The sequence below is a fragment of the Pogoniulus pusillus genome, chromosome 6, assembly GCF_015220805.1.
Source record: "Pogoniulus pusillus isolate bPogPus1 chromosome 6, bPogPus1.pri, whole genome shotgun sequence".
Classification (NCBI taxonomy): Eukaryota; Metazoa; Chordata; class Aves; order Piciformes; family Lybiidae; genus Pogoniulus; species Pogoniulus pusillus.
In genome coordinates, this window is record NC_087269.1 from 37,151,732 (window position 1) to 37,168,635 (window position 16,904).

At 46.4% G+C, this 16,904-nt stretch overlaps 1 protein-coding gene across 9 annotated transcripts in view; it reads left to right on the top strand.

Annotated features, from left to right (window-relative positions):
* LHPP (phospholysine phosphohistidine inorganic pyrophosphate phosphatase) overlaps positions 1–16,904 on the top strand; it is a 110,219-nt gene that overhangs the window by 37,132 nt on the left and 56,183 nt on the right. Inside the window, exons 7-8 of one of the 9 annotated variants that reach the window (XM_064145277.1) lie at positions 10,012–10,072; positions 11,073–11,141. The exons of 3 other annotated variants lie outside the window; for them this stretch is intronic. In XM_064145277.1, coding sequence (XP_064001347.1) covers positions 10,012–10,072; positions 11,073–11,126 — 115 coding nt within the window. In that variant the 3' untranslated portion in view covers positions 11,127–11,141. Of the gene's footprint in view, positions 1–1,606; positions 1,629–1,793; positions 2,017–4,412; positions 4,770–6,780; positions 7,094–10,011; positions 10,073–11,072; positions 11,142–14,927; positions 15,076–16,904 lie in introns of those variants that run through there. 5 more of the 9 variants (XM_064145276.1, XM_064145275.1, XM_064145280.1 and 2 more) reach the window with 5 other exon arrangements.

Consider the following 16,904-nt stretch of genomic DNA (forward strand, 5'->3'; position numbering starts at 1 on the left):
GTTTTCTGCTTCTGTGAATGCAAGGTGGGGTGATTGCCTTGGCAGGTGAGTGGAGGTCCAGAGGAGAAGCAGAAGCAGCTTTCTCTCTCCCTCCTGGCTTCTGCAAGGTCTTCCTCAGTGTTGGCTGTTCCCAGGGTGAGGTTCAAAGTGTGCATTAAGCTGCTGCAATATTATCAGTTTTACATCACCTCATATAGAGGTCCTAAAAGTTCCTTTGTTTTGCTTCTTCTGGATCTTTAAAGTTTAATACACTCTGTACAGTTGTTTTCCTTTAGCATAACAAACTTTACAGGTTCCTCACTCCTCCCTCTATACTTCTGTGCTCTTCTCCAGCAGGACTTCTTCACTTTGAGCGTGATGGAGCACTGGACCAGGCTGCCCAGAGAGGTCATAGAGTCTCCTCTGGAGTGATTCTAAACCTACCTGGATATTGTGATCCTGGGCAACCTGTTCTAGGTGATCTCTGGAGGTTTCTCCCAGCCCACGCTACTCTGTGATTCTGTGACTTAATCTGAAGAGCTGAATTCTTTCTCAGCAGCCAAACCAGGAACAGCAGAGATTAGTCCATGACATTCAGTAAATTGGACTTGATGATCTATGAGGTCTCTTCCAACCTTGGTGATACTGTGAATAACATTTCGTGTTGGTGCAAGTCAGGGCAATAGTGAGAAGTTGAAGGTATAAAATGGTGTTTTGATCTGACCTCAGTCAGTTTGGTTCTTTAACATGGAGTGAGGAGTTGGGTTGGCCAGATATAGCCTTTCTTGGGTGTAAAATCCAAATGCAGAGGGTTAGTCTGGGCTACAGCTTTGTCTACTATCACTTTGTCCCATCTATGGAACAGACAAGGCCATAGAATTGCCTGGCTGGAGAGGACCTTAGTTAAGATCATTGAGTTCAACCATAACCTAACATCTCCCTGTATACAACTGTTGTACCACATCCCTAAGCTCCTCATCCAAATGTCTTTTAAACACTCCTACTGATGGTGACTCCACCACTTTCTTGTGCAGCCTGATTCTGTGCCTGATGACCCTTTCAGTGAAGAAAATTTTTTTTTCTGATATCCAATCTAAACCTCTCCTGGTTCAACTTCAGGCCATTTCTTCTCATTCTATCACTTGTTACCTGGGAGAAGAGGTCAGCCCCCACCTTGCTACTACCTCCTTTCAGGAGGTCCTTGCTGCAGACTCTCACATGTCAAGAGGAGAAGCTGGTGTTGAGTGTTTCAGCACTGGTATATCTGATGCTGATTATGGAGCTTCTGTGCACATCTGTGTGGAGGACCTTCACAGCCAACATTTTTTTCCCATCTAGGGAAGGGCATGTGCTTGTCTTCCTGTGCAGAGTATGTACTAATTCCACTTGCAGCTAGTTGGCCTTGACATCAAACCAATAATGTAATTATTGATTCTGCAATGCTGCATGATGCCTTCATTCCTCTTTGGAGCCTTCAAGCTACAGCAGAGAAAAATCACTTTGAGCCTTTTCCAACTCTCTGCCCATAAAACAGGAAACAGCTTTCAGGTGTGTCAGTGCTTCACATTGCAGGTGGTTCTTGGCAGGGTGGAAGGATTACTTATCCCTTTCTCCTTGATATTTACAGGTCTTGATTTTTAAGTAAAAAACTTCCCATTGCTGGTGCATGGAGGTAGCCAGGAATATTCCTGGCAGTGGTACCGCTTGCTCCGCTTCAGCTGCAATGGTTCAAGAGCCTGGCAGTGTGGGTTCATCTGCTGTTAGTGACCACATGAGGTTTTCTTGGTTTGAATAGGGATTTGTCTCACTGTCAGGGTTGATACTGCAGCATCCCTCACCTGCCTTGTTATGGACATAAAGAATACCCCAGGGATAAAGGAGAAAAGGATGGAGGCCTGGAAGAACTGTCATCTTTCTCCACTGCTCTCTAGGAGGACTGGGTCAAATTACTTCATGTTGCTGTTCTTCTTCAGTTTCCCCACTTTACAATTAACCTCTGAGAATAATTATCCTGATTTTTATTAATAAAGTGGCTTGTGAGGAAAACATACAGCTTCATGGGAAATTGACTTGCCAGAAGAAAAACCCAGATATGACCAAGACAAAAGTTGTGATAAAGGGACAAGTATTTTAGGCTGCCAGTGTCAACTGGTTAAGGATTGATAAAAGCAGAGCGGGTTGTTACAGTAGCCTTCTGAATGAAGCTATCAAAGCATTTTGAGCCACAGATCAACCCTAATTCACAGCTGACACAGGTGACAGGGAGATGTTAGGTTATGGCTGGACTTGCTGAACTTAAGGTCTTTTCTAACCAGGTGATTCTATGATTGCATGACACTGTATAAGTAAATGAAAGGAGAAGAGGAGGCTGAGGCAAAATCTCATTGCCCTCTATGGCTTCCTGAAAGGACATTGGAGTGAGGTGGGGGTTGGTCTCTTCTCCCTAGTATCAAGTGGCAGAATGAGAGGAAATGGCCTGGAACTGTGTAAGGGCAGGTTTTGATTTCTTGACTAGCATAGTGGCCAGGCATTGGAAGAGGCTGCCCAGGGACATGGTGGAGTCCCCATCCCTGGAAGTATTCAAGAAATGTGTGGACATAGCACTTCAGGACATAGGTTATTTGCCATGGTGATCTTAGGGTGTCAGTTGGACTCGATGATCGTAGAGGTTTTTACCAACAAACCCAACTTTATGATTCTGTGAAAGCTTACAACACCTTTCACAATGAAGTAGTCCCCTCTTGAAGTTCTGCAGAGAAACAGCATCCCTCCACCTTTGCTTTCTTGCTGGCTGTGTTGCTAGCCACAGCCCAGATGAACAGTTTTATTAGTTTGTTCACATCTCCTGGGTCTTGGTGGAACATACCAGAGGCTGTAATGAGAACCAACAGGCAGAGGCACTCCCTTCGTGCCAAAACACAACCAGCGGCGTTCTGATGGCCTCACACTCTTGATAATGAAAGCTGTTTCAAGTATTAAATGGAAAGACAGCCAACCCATATTTGCACTGTGAAAAGCTGTGTTATAATCTGTATTAGTTAACATCTTAAGCAATGTTTATTAAAGATCAGTGTCAGCAAGTTGGGTTTCATATTAGCATGAGAGCTGGTTGCAGGCAATCCTGAGGCAGAGTCTTAGTCACCATCTATCTCACATTCAAATCAGCCTGCTCTGTCCATGTGAGGATCTTCACATGTGTGTATATCAATTTCTTGACCACAGCTTGGTTACTGTAATCTCTGCATTATCTTTGGAGAGGAAGTTCAGGGTAAGTGCTGCAGTGCCTTATCATATGCATATTCGGCTGATGGCAGCCTGAAATTTTCCTAGTGTTTGGATGTCCAGACACACAAATTCCCCTTTCTCCTTTCCCCAGGTTAATTAATTCCTTGGTACCATATTAAATCTCCAGGAAGCAGGATGCACTGAGAACATAGTTGTGCTAAGTGCTTTATGGATGGTCATATGTTGCTCTGAACATTAGTCTGAGTATAAACAATGACATCAGTCTGTAAGGAGGGCAGGAGCAAGAATAAATGAAGGAGGGTTTTACCAGATCTGTGTTACTCATCAGTTCCCACAGCTCTGCTCTATACCCAACAACTCACTTTTCCTCAGCATTCTTGCTCTTGTCAACTCTTACATGTCGAATACTTACAAAAGGAAGCATTTTGCAGACGAGGATGGTAGTGATCACATCAGCCTGTGCTGCACTTCTGCTTCTCCTTTTGCTTCCCATCCGGAATGCATGCAATAACAGAGAAGAGAAAGCTTCAAGGAGACTTTTATTGTGAATTTTCAACACTTAAAGGGGCCAATAAGGAAGATGGGAACAGACATTTTAGCAGTGGCAGGACAAGGGGTGATGGTTTTAAATTAAAAGAGGGGATATTGAGACTGTAGAAGGAAGAAGTGTTTTTCACTGAGCATAGTGAAATACTGGCACAGGATGCCTGGAGACATGATAGATGCCCCACCTATGGAAATGTTCCAGGCCAGCCTGGAGGGGACTGTAAGCAACTTACTTTAGGCTTACTGCAGAGGGATTTCACTAGACCTTAAAGGTGTCTTCCAACCCTAAACATTCTATGATTACACAAAGGGCTGGAAGGGGATGTGATACCAGTATCTACTACTGGAAGCAAGAGACAGTAGGACCTAGGAGGACGTGTGGCTCGGGTGGCCTTGATGTATGGGACTAAATCATTTCCAGTGCTCTCTGAAAATCATCCAGAGAGAGCTAATGGCCACTTTGCTGTCATTCTCTGTTGCTCTGGTGTCTTGATGTCATGGTCATATGTGCTCTTTCAGCCTAGGCTAGCAATCATTGTCTGCCCAACACAGCCATGTGCACACATGCAATCTACGTGAGAAACACCAGAGCCCTTGGCGGCAGCTTGTCCGACACATTTGTGTTTCTCTCCTCCCTGCAGATACATAATTTATGAGCTGAGGTGCTGTTGGCAGCACTGCCTGAAAGGAGGCAGCTCAGGGGCTTTCCATGGTTTCTGCAAGGTGTGTCAGTCTCCTGTAGAGCACCCGTCTTCAGTACAGACTCCCATGGCCTCCCCTCAGCTGCCTGTCTGAAGAGACCTGAATGCTTATGGTCAGATAAGCCTGCCTGTAGCTCCTCAGCTCTCCCTCCCTGGTGCAAGCCCCTGCAGTGCAGTCTACGAGTTGGGACAGAGAGCAGCTCCTTGCTTATTTTTAACCTCAGAGACCTTTTCTCAGCACCAGCATAAGGCTGCAGTAGATAAATTCCCCAGCGAAGCAGTCGTGGGAGCTGGCTGAGCTCAGCAGTGTTTCTCAAAACTTGTCATTTGCAGAGTGCTGAGCTGTATTAGCTTGTTCAACGTTTGACAGCGGTGATGAATACCAGCCCCATCCCCAACTATTTCATCTCTGAAAATGCTAATGAAGGTGTTGAAATGTGCTGCAGAAGTGGCAGAGCTGGGACGGCTGCACAATGATGGTTGCACTAGGGATTTCCCTTTTTTTTTAACACATGTTCCTTTTCTCTGTGTATTTTTTTTTCCCTTGTGGTCAAATATTAGCCCAGTGTGCTTGGTGTGTGGAGCTCTTGCAGTAAGTGGCATGGGGAGGGTGTCAGAAGGGGAGATTGCTCTGATTGATAAACCCCAAGCAGAACATTGTTTTCAGAGTCAGGGAGAGAAGCAAACCAGAGGGGCAGGCCAAGTCAGCTGCTGATTTGCCCTCAGAGCAAATGGTTCAGTATCTGAAATTCAATCTTCTGGCTTGGGCTTGATCTTGCATTGTAAACGTGCTCAGAAGCCAGGGTGCTAGGGCAGTACCTTGTGCTGGCATCCTGCAAGCACAAAACAACTGAGTGCTTGTACTTTAACCCTGTGCCTGTTGCCCACAGATACTGGAGGGTCACCTGCAGGCTTTTATAGTGACATTTGTTTTTATCATGGAGTCACAGAATGGTTTGGTTGGAAGGTGCCTTTAAAGATCATATAGTCTGTCCCCACTGCAGTGTGCAGGAACATTTTCAACTTGTTATGTTGCTCATTACCCTGTCCAACCTGACCTGGAATACTGCTGGGCATGGGGCTTCTACCACCCCTTCTGTCAGTCTTTCACCACCCTCAGTGTAAAAGTGTCTTCTCTCTAGTCTGAATCTCCCTCTTTTAGTTTAAAACCATCACCCCTTGTCCTGTCACAACAGGCTCTGCTAAAACGGTCTATCTGTATCTTTCTTACCAAGCCCTTTCAGTACTGAAAGGCTGCAATAAAGTCTTGAAGTTTTCTCCAGGCTGAACAACCCCAACTTTCAGCCTTTCTTCACAGGAGAAGTGCACCAGCCCTCTAATCGTTTTTGTGGCCTCCAGGTCTGTGTCTCTCCTGTGCTGAGGTCTGGAGAGCTGGACACAGTACTCCAGGTTGGCTTTCTAAGAGAGGGTTGTTTAACCAAAAAGCCAGAGTGGCTGTCTAGTCCCTGGCATGTTATCTACTCTAGAGATGCAGTGCAGGGCAGTGTTTGTATTGATGTCTGCATGGGCACACAGCCACACAGTTGAAAGGGGGACCTGGGTGCTTAGAGGTGGGGTGAACTCAGAAGGCCAGCAGCCACCATTGCTCGTTGCTAAGCCACGCTGGGGACCCTTCTACATCCATGTGGCTTTCACAGTAGCTACAGGTGGGTAGTTCTTGAGGTGTATGGAAGCTGCCAGCCTGCTCAGGCCATTGGAGAAGCCACAGGACATGGGAACTCCTGCCCCTTCAGCTGCTTCTCCTGGGCCTGGGTGACTGGTTTTCATCCCCCTCAGGAGGCATGATGTGACCCACCTGGTGTTAAAAATAAAGCAAGCTTTAGATCTTCTGCATGCACTTGGGGAACTCCAAAGGCTTCATATGTGAGTGTTTACATACTGTGTTGGGCTGTGCTCTTCACTGTGGATGAAGACAGCTGATGCTGGGATGTGACTCATGTTCACACTTTGAAACAATGATGGTTCTTACTTGTCCATGGGTTCCAGTCATTGTCAACAGCGTATGTGGTTACACCTCAGCCCTGTGTGATTGCAGCTTGGTGAAAGATGAGCTCATTCAGCACACAGGGCCAGGGCTGGTGTCTGGGGTCTGTGTCCTGTGTTGAGCCATCAGCTTCTGTAAAAATGATGGTGGTCCTTGGGGGCCAGGTGGAGCCCTGGCGGACTGCTGCCTGCAGCTGCTGCATGTGCTGTCACTCTTTGTATTGACGTGCACGTTGTCTCAAAAGCTTTTTCATTTTTCCATCTGTGCTTACCTTGTCTTCTAAAGCACTTAATCCTCCAGCAGAACTTCTTCACTGTGAGAGTGCCAGAGCCCTGGAGCAGGCTGCCCAGAGAGACTGGGAATTCTTCTCTGGAGACATTCCAAGTCCTCCTGGACATTATGATCTTGGACAATCTGCTGTGGGTGACCCTGCTTTAGCAGAGAGTTGGACTAGATGATCTCCAGAGGTCCCTTCCAATGCTCATCATGCTGGGATTCTGTGAGCTGGACTCTCTTGGTTGCCTATGCAGAGAGACCTGGACATGTGTGGGTCTAAGTCTTCTCATCTTAAAAGCAGGCCAGGTAGATCTGGATGTGCTCTGGGGAAGCTTCCTCTGCCCCTTGCCCAGCTCTACTCACAGCAACACGTCACTTGTCTAAATTACCAAAGCACAACCTCAATGTGTTGATCATTGTGTTGCAAGGAGGGAAATTAATGCAAAGAGTTATTTCACCACTAATGAGAATCTAGGGGGAAATGGGGAGGCACAGCCAGGTGATGAAGTTAACAGAGCCAGATGGGTGTGTGCCAGCTCGCAGTCTGTAGGCTGCTAAATGCCTACAGCCTGTGAGCTGTAGATGTTGAGCAGCTGGGTCTAGAGAAGTAGCTGAGGGAACTGGGATTTAGTCTGGAGAGGGGGAGGCTGAAGGGAAACCTCATTGCTCTCTACAATTCCCTGAAAGAAGACTGGAGTGAGGTTGGGGTTGTTGTCTTCTCCCTAGTACCAGGTGATAGAACGAGAGGAAATGGCCTGAAATTATGCCAGGGGAGGTTCAGGTTCAATATGAGGAAAAATATCTTGACTGGCAGAGTTGCCAGGCTTTGGAACAGGCTGCCCAGTGAGGTGGTGGAGTCACTGCCCCTGGAGGTGTTCAAGAAATGTGTGCACGTGGGGACATGGTTTAATGGCCATGGTGATCTTAGCTTGATAGTTAGACTCAGTAATCTTAGAGGTCTTTTTCAACTGAAACTACTGAGCAGTGCCAGATCAGATTCAGACCCTGGCTTTTGGATTTGCAGTTTGTGGAGGGCAGGAGGGAGTCTGGAGCAGTTTTCATCTTGGCATGAAGCGTTGGAGCAAAGCAGCTGCCACCTGCCTTGAAAAGGGGCTCCTGTGCTGCAGAGCCCCTTCACCTGCCACAAAGCCCAGCTTTGTTCAGACCCCAGCAGGCGTCTGCACTTGAATAATGTGAACCACTTGGCCCGGCCGTTGGCTGTGTGACACTGAAATCAGGCCTAAAAACAGGAGGATGTCTGACTCAAGTGAAGGATTTTCACTTGTAACCCAGCCTGGCATCTGTCCAGGATGACATCATCTGGAGGGGAAGTTGGAAAAGCTTCCAGACTTGTTGCTTTCTGTGCAGGAGCGTTAAAAGTGTGTGTCAGCAGATAATCAGGCGGCACTTTTGCTGTGGCCATGAATCAAGGGGAGGAGGGAATGGGGAAGTAAAGGCCTAAAGATGGAGGAGAAGAATTTGAGCTGCATGTCAGAAAAGGAGGATGGAAGCATAACTCAAGAGGAGATGATGAGAAGAAAAAGGGTCTCATTGAGGCAGAACCTGTCACATAAATCATAATCACAGGGAAGAAATTTTTCCCAATATGCAGTCTAAACCTCCCCTGGTGCAGCTTGAGGCCGTTTACTTTCATCCTGTCCCTTGGCACCTGGGAGAAGAGGGCAACCCCCACTTGGCTACAGCCTCTTTTCAGGTTGTTGTAGAGAGCAATTGGATGTCCTCTCAGCCTTCTCTTCTCCAAACTAAATAGCCCCAGCTACCTCAGCTGCTCCTCAGAGGACTTGTATTCAAGACTCCTCACCAGCCTGCTTGATCTTCTCTGGACATGCTCCAGCACCTCAGTATCTTTGTAGCAAGGAGTTTTGTTTCCTTGTAGATGTGCTAGAAGGTACTGAGCTGCAGTTGAGGTTCTGACCCGTCAGCCCACCCAGAGAGATCTGCTGATATTAGTCACAGTTGTGGTTTGAGTCTGCATGATTCAGACTCACAGTGCATAGATTCTGCTCACAGTGGCCATGGATGCACCAAAGGTGGCCAGGTACTGAATGACCTCCCTTGCTTTCATCTCTTTGACATTTGAAAGCAGCTTTGCTCGGGTTCTCTTTCAGGGATTTGATCCAAATCAGTGCTCATGTAGCATGGATGATCTTGCTACCATTGTTCTAAATCCAAATTACTTGAACTCAGTCCCTCACATTTCCATGTTTAGCTTCTTTGTTTTGTTTAAATTTATAGTGTGTGAAAAATGCAGCAGGCAGTTTGTCTCTGGAACTTGACATCTTTCTCTCTCTGCTGCCAAGTGATTCCTGTGCTCATCTTCTAACAAGGATAGCTTTACCTCAAAGTGTTGATGAGTGCACACTGGAGTTCACAGCTCTTTTCAGATGATGAGAGCTAAGTATGATGTTTAGATGGGGCATCTCCATTATCTCTTTTCCTTCTGCCTTCTAAACTCTCATTACATATTTATAATGCTGTTACAGCAAAGATGCCTAAAGCGCAACTGTGGGCAATGTTTGGTCTCAGAGTCCCAAATGAAGCTGGAAAGAACTGCTGTTGCTATGTAAACACTGTGTCAAGATCTGATTTCATACATCCTGATGGGCATTTTTTAACCAATAATGATCATGAAAAAAGGGAGAAGAATTCTATCATGTCATTGTCTAATATGAAACCTACTATTTGGTTAGAAACTGAGAAGAGTGTTCAGGCAGCTCCTTCATGTGGTTTTCATGCTCTTAGATCATTACAGCAGTAAAGTTCTTCCTCCAGACCAGCCACTGTATAGACATCTGCTACTGTAACAGGCATAGATGAGCTGCTTCTTCCTCAGCCTTTGGGCAGGATTTGTCTGACTAAGCAGGAGGATATTTCTGGTTGTCTGCTGGGAAATGACCAGACTGCAGTTACAAAGGTGTTCCATTGGCATTGACTGAACCCGTGGAAAGAAGGTGAAAGCCCAGGCAGGTTCAGGAATTGAATTCCCATACTAGGGATAAGTGTGGTGCTTTCAAAGGAGGAACAAACTGGCAGGGGTACCATGCAGCGAAGAGCCAGCACTAGGAATGCCAGGCTTTGGCTGTCTCCTGGATCCAGGAATGCTGTAGGTGATGAAGAGGTCATGCACCTCATGAATTGAAGACAGCTGTGAAACTAGGGGACAGAATGGGAGGTAAAACATCCAGAAAGGCTCGGAAGTCTCAGTTAAAGTCTTATGTGTCCCCTTTTCCCTGCCAGGCTGGGTTGTCACAGTCTCTGCTCTGGTGCTGAAGCTTCCTCCCACTGCTGTTGTACTCGAGTAGGTATTTTCTAATGCAGTATTCTCTGAAGAAACCCCCAGAAACCATGAAAATGTATAAAGGTGTTTGGCTCTATGGAGCCTTTATGACCAAGGAGAGAAAAGTAGTAGAAATGCCTCTGTGGTGTGTTTGTAAGTTTGGACACTTTTCCTGTTTTCCTTATTTTTATGTGTGTGAAAGCTTGAAGTCTCTCTGACTGAAAAAATGAATCTGTTTGCAACTAGACTGTGAACATTCTTAGCTTTTGACCCTTGGTACTTATAAGTCCAGCCTAACTGGAGTAACACTGTGAAAGAGACCTAAACCTGAACAGCTGGAGTAAATCCCATGTGGGCTGGTGGTGGATGCCAGTCCCCCTGTAGGCCAGCTGCTCCCTTACAGACCCCTTGTTTCACACAGCATTAATGGAGCTGACATCGATGAAAGCAAGGCACACACTAGAAGAGCTGGCTTTTATTCTTGCAGACAGAGCTCTTTATTTTTCCTTTGCTGGTTGAGATGTTCTAGCAAACACTCGACTTCCTTGTCATCTTTAAACTATGTAGAGAGGTGGGGAGTTGGCTTTCACCAAAGCAAATGGACTTGAGCTTTGAAAAGTTCCTTCCTGCAGTTTTTGGCATGACTGATCACTCTGCTCCCTGCAGTCCCTGAGCTTCATGATACAGTAGTTTTGTACAAAGCTGTATTTTTAGGCACATAAGCTTTTAGAGCTGCATCTCCTTAAAACATGTCCCTAGGTAGTCATTCTGGGGTTTCACACACAAAGCTGGAGATGGGCACAGAAGGCTTATTTGGGAAGAAGGAGTGGGCTCAGGGTCTGTGAGACGGTGGACAGAGGTGCTGGCAGACGCACGATGAGGACCAGCACTGCTGCACGTAGCACAAGCTGTGAAATAGCATTCAGATAAAAATATTTCATGTTAAAAGGCCAGTATAGCATGAATTCAACCACACTGTGAGGAGAAGGCCTTAATGAAACACTTGCATTCCCTTCCCCAGGCTGAATCCATCTGTCCCCATCTCACAGAGCAGACACAGTCTCATATGTGCTGAGAGTTACAGACCAACTATCTCCCCTCACCAGTCACTGGTTTCCATAGAGGTTTTTCTACAGAGTCTTTCTGGCAGCTGAATACCAGCATTGGTACATTTATTTCTAGAGAGGAGCTTTGAGTATTGTGTCTGGCTCTGGAGTTCTCAGCGCAGGAAAGACATGAACCTGTTTGAGCAGATCCAGAGAAGGCCTCTGAAGATTATCAGAGGGCTAGAACTTCTATGCTATGAGGACAGGCTGAGAGTAGAGGTGGGGTTGTTCAGCCTGGAGAGGAGAATGCTCCAGGGAAACATTATTGAGACTTTCAGTACTCAAAGGGGCCTATAAGAAAGATGAGGACAGACTTTTTGACAGGGCCTGTTGTGACAGGAAAAGAGGTGTTGGTTTTAAACCAAAAGAAGTGAGATTCAGACTAGAGATAAGGAAATTTTACGCTCAGGGTGGTGAAGCACTGGCCCAGGTTGCCTAGAGAGGTGGTAGATGTCCCATCCCTGGAACCATTCCAGGCAAGGTTAATGATTCTCTGAGAAACCTGAAGTTGAAGATGTCACTCTTGACTGCAGGGAGTATGGCTTAGGTGACCTTTTGAGGCCTCTTCCAACCTGTTCCATGACTCTGATTTGGTATCCTGCCTTAACTGTGCACACAGGAGTGAGAAGCACAGAAGTTAAAACTAATACTGGCCAAGAGGTCAGTCACTTACATAGTTTGAAAGTACTTGAGCTCTGCGTGTAAACATATGTTGGAAATGCCATGGGGGCATCTATGTGGGCTCAGCAATGCCCAAAGGAAAGCCTGGACATCACAGAGAGCACACCTGGGCAGAGGGAGAATATTGACTGTTTTAATCCCAAAATTCCTCTGTATCCCTTCATCAGATGTTGGAGATGCTGATCTCCTTTGGACTGGATCACACAGGCTTTGTGGAGGTTGCTATTCCCTCTCTACTTGTTCCTATTAGTGGAGTAAAAGGACAGATTTTGGCTGAGGACTGTGAGGCCAACTCCTGTTAGTACAAAGCAGGTTCAAAGACCTCAGCTGAAAAAAAAGCCATCTACATTTAAATCAGCCTAATTAAAATGGCATTTTCCAGGAGCTGCTTGCCCAAAATGGTCTGTGCAGTTACCATCTTTAGTGTTTTCAGAGGGTTTCCTGCCATCTTTTGCAGGACATTGCTCAGGGATGTACAACACCTGATTTTAAGTTTAGAAGTAGTGGGCTGGATTCTCACCCCCTCTAAGAAGTGGAGTAAATCAGCTGATTTACATCTGTTGGTGCTGTGGCCCATTGGGTGTCTGGAAATAACTTGAGCAAGTGCAAAAGACAAGAATGGTTTCTCCATCCATCTGGAACACATCACATTCATCAGGGGAAGGAGAGGCATTTGTGAGAGCAAAGGCTTCATTTATCAGTGTAGGAGCTATTGAAAGGGCTGGGTAATTCTAAGCAAGATTAGTCTTCTTGGAATGGAGAAGTAATGACAATCCTAATTTTACCAAATCCTCTGAAATTTACTGTCTATTTATTTAACACCCCAGACCCTTTCCTGCATCAGAGCATCAGCTTGATTTATAGAAGTACACTTCAGTCATCTAAATGGTTGGGAGTTCATCTGCCTGGCCCCTGGGCTGCTCTGGTTATTTTCCCTGTCACCGTTCTGAGGCTGTGGGAACTGGAAATGCAGATGGGAGAGAGAGGAGGCACAGGCCAAAAATCAGCTGAAACACTCCTCTTCCACTTGCTTTGCAGGCAAGAGGCACCTGGTCTTTGTAGGCAGCTTTAGCCATCGGTGCTGTTGGAAAAGAAATTAACCTCCTTCCGTTCCTCCTTCAGGACCTGCCTATTTTTTCTTTTCCCAGTGTATCTGTGGGATTTTTCCTGCATGTAAGGAGAGGCCATATGCATCCAGTATTGCCTTCTGTGCAGAGCAGGTTGTGGTAGAAAGTGCACGTTTGAGTTTGAAATGTGATGTGTGGTTTTGTGATGACAAGCCCATAGAACCCTAGACTGGTAGAATCATTTGGGTTGGAACAAACCTTTTAAGATCATCGAGTCCTGCCATTATCTAATTCTACCAAAGCTGATGCTAAACCATCTCCTTCAGCACCACGTACCCGTGTCTTTCAAACACCTCCAGGGATGGGGATTCAGCTGTCTTGATGGCACCCTCAGCAAATGTGCTGATGACACCAAACTGTGTTGTGCAGCAGGGCTGAGGGGGGGATCTTCTCAATGCTTACCAATAATTAAAGGGTGGGGGACAAGAGGACTGGGCCAAACACTTGTTATTGTTGCACAATGATAGGACAAGGGCCACAGACTAGAACACAGGAAGTTCCACCTAAACATAAGCAAAACCTTCCTTACTTTGAGAGTAACATAGCATTGGAGCAGGCTGCCCAGAGAGGTTCTGGAGTGTCCTCTGGAGAGATTCTAAACTCACCTGACACAATCCTGGGCAACCTGCTCTGGGTGACTGCTTTAGCAAAAGGATTGGACTAGATGGTCTCCAGAGGTCCCTTCCATCCCCCCATCATACTGGGATTCTGTAGCAGAGCTGTGTGTTTGGAAGCCCTTTTGCTACCATCATTTAACAGTAGAGGCAAATTCCAGGACTGGAGTTTAATAGTTGTTGGTCTTTTTTGTAGTGAGTTCTTAATTGCTATGCCTGTCTACATTTGTGGGTTTATGACCTGGGCTGCCTTTTGGCTGAATATTTACTCTTTTCTCACCATGAAAGTAAGCATGTTTTCCAGGCCAGCATGCCTTGCAGGAGTTGAAACACATAGCCTTGATTTCCCCTTCAACTCTAAAGCACTGTGGGATTTTAGAATTGTTATAAGCACACACAAAACCCCAAACAACAAACCCTGAAAGATGAAAATAATGGTCCAAAGAAGACAGAAGGAAAATTTCCTTTGAATCCTTCTGAGTCAGGGTTTCAGTCCAAGGGGTTTGGTAGCACTCTAAGCCTTTGTGCTTCAAGACACCAGCCAAATTCTCACTAATAAAATTCAAAACACAATTTTCCTTCAGGGCACAAATTCTAATATAAAATCTGCTACATTTTCCTAAACCACTCTCAGAAACTGGCCACTGTTGAAAGCAGAATACACAATTGGATCAGACTGCCTGTCTGAACTGGCGTGATGGTTTTCACGTGCCACCTCTATGAGCATGCAGGAGGGATATTTTGTCACCAGTACTGCTGTGTTGTCACTGGGAAGGCCATAAGCTCCAGATGGGTTGGGAAATTGGCAAGGCAGGAAGAGAACAGGGTTTTGAATGTGTGTTTGGGGGTGCATCAAGAAGCCTCAATGCCCTGGTTGCTGAAGTAGTATCTGTTACAGTAGGTCCAAAGGAGGCAACAAAAATGATCAGGGGGCTGGAACCCCTTTGCTGTGAGGTCAGGCTGAGAGAGCTGGGGTCGTCCAGCTTGGAGAAGGAGACCTTACTGTGGCCTTTTGGTACTTAACAGGGGGCATGTAAGAAAACTGGGGACAGAGTTTTTATCAGGGCCTGTTGTGATAGGACGGGAGGTGATGGTTTTAAACTAAGAGAGGGGAGCTTCAGACTTGAGATAAGGAGAAAATGTTTCACAGTGAGGGTGGTGAAACACTAGCCCAGGTTGCCTAGGTGGGTGGTAGATGCTCTGTCCCTGGAACCACTTCTGGATCAGGTTGGATGGGAGTCTGAGCAACCTGATGTTGTTGAAGGTGTCCCTGCTTACTGCAGGGATGTTGGGCTAGGTAACATTGAAAAGTCCTTTCCAACCCAAACCATTCTGTGATTCTTTACAGTCTTGTGCTCCTGGTTCTCGCCTTGGCAGCTGGCTCGTTTTTGCATACATCCAAGTCCTGAAGCCTTTCAGAAAGGTGTTGGAATGGTGAGGGATTCAGTAGGGAACATCAGAGCCTTTTAGTCTGGAAGCTGTAAAACAGTTGGGCTAAGCAAAACAAAGGGAGAAATCTTTGCATGTGCTTGGGAAAATGGTGGGATAGCAACACAAAATGTGCTCCCTACACATGTCCAGAGCAGAACTAGTATCCTTAGTGCCAGCTCCATTCCACATTCAACCCTTTTGTCAGCAGATCACTGAACCTGAGAGCCAACAGGTCCTCCAGATGTTAGGAAATCAAAGCTACTTCCTGACTTCTCTGTATCTCATCACTTTCCTGCTGCAGCATGGTCAAAAATTGTGCAAGTGGTATCTCACAGTGGGAGGCAGTTTTAGGAGTGGTTTCTGGCCTGTGCCTCCAGCTGTGCAGCAGTCCAGTAGATGAGAGAATGTTTCATCTGTATGCAGCAGCCTTATTGGGATGGAGAGCCACATATGGGTCTGGTTCCTCTACAGTCAAAGTTGGTGGGAGTCTTTCCCATCACTCTTGAAGAGTTGAAAAAGGTCTTGCAAATCCCACATCTATCCCATTCTTCCTGTTTTGTCCTTTTTTTAAAATGACTTTTAAAACATTGCACACCCCAGTCACAAGAGGCAGAGGCATTCTTGAAATCCCGACTTGGGATCGCATTCAGCTGCAAAAAAAAGCACAATATTCTCCACACCATGTCTCAGGAGATTGTCTTTGTGTCATATAAAGATGGAGTTTCTCAGCATTTGCTCTAAGAGGCTCTTAGAAAGTTTTGGGAAGCGTGTTACAGGAGATGTTAAATAGGATGGTTGGAGAGGGTGGGATGGAGTAACCTCCTTGCCTTCCATCAGTGCCTTGGACTCTCCCTTCCAGCTGCAGCCTACATTACTTAGCTCAAAATTGCTTCTTCTGGCACCCTCCCACACACTTGTGTACTAACATGGCCATTCTCAAGGGCTTTGTCCCTGCCAGAGCACAGCCTGTTACCAAAGAAGAAGACAATTGAGAGGAAGCAGTGGAGTTTACCATATAACCGTTCAAAACTTACCCATGCTGAATAATGATGCAGAGCAGCGTTTCATCTAGACAGATGCTTCCTGCTTCAGAAGAAGCAACTGGGTCTGATGGGAATGGATAAACAGCTTTGCAGCCCCCAGTTCCTGCGGCACAAGTCCCTGCTGTCATCCCAGCAGCTGTCCCTGCCTGGCCATGGTCACTGTGCTGTCATGCAGGGGGGCTGTGTGTCAGGAGGCTTCAGTTGGGGATTCGCAAGCAGTCCAGATTCTGATTGTTGAAGGGTCTAGATGGAGACCTGTGTCCCAGCCCCAGTGTGAGTGCTCCTCCTGCCAGGTTTAAAAAGGGTGCACACAAGCACCCTTTGTACAGGGAGATGTTAGGCTGTGGTTGGACTTAGTGATTTTAATTCAGTGTTTCAACCAGCTGATTCTGTGATTCTAAGTATGCCACCAGTGCCAGCAGCTCTAGCTGCCTTCTGAGGCCAGCATGCTGCTGGCTGGCTGCTTTTAGGCAGTGCCCAGCGTCACACACCCTTGTCCTGGGGGTAAAAATCATCTCTGAGTGGCTCTGGCCACCAGAGCTTTTAAAAACTTCCCTTAATCCCCACTCTGATGTTGGCATTGTGTCTATGCCTATACTTCTTTTACCCTCCTTCCTAGGCCATCTTCTGCACAGGTCAAAGCTGCTGAGCAGAAATCTCCTTGCTTCTGATGGCTGAGCTGTTCCCATGTAGTCTTCTTCAGATGGTGTGGGGACATCTTACAGATATTTGTCAGGATTCTGAGCAGGTTGCTGTAATTTCTAGTGCCTTGTTGATGAGCTGTGTTTGCCCTCCTGATTATATCTGAGGAGTGAGGCTGTGTAGCAAACTTGAGGGAAAGATGAAGGGAG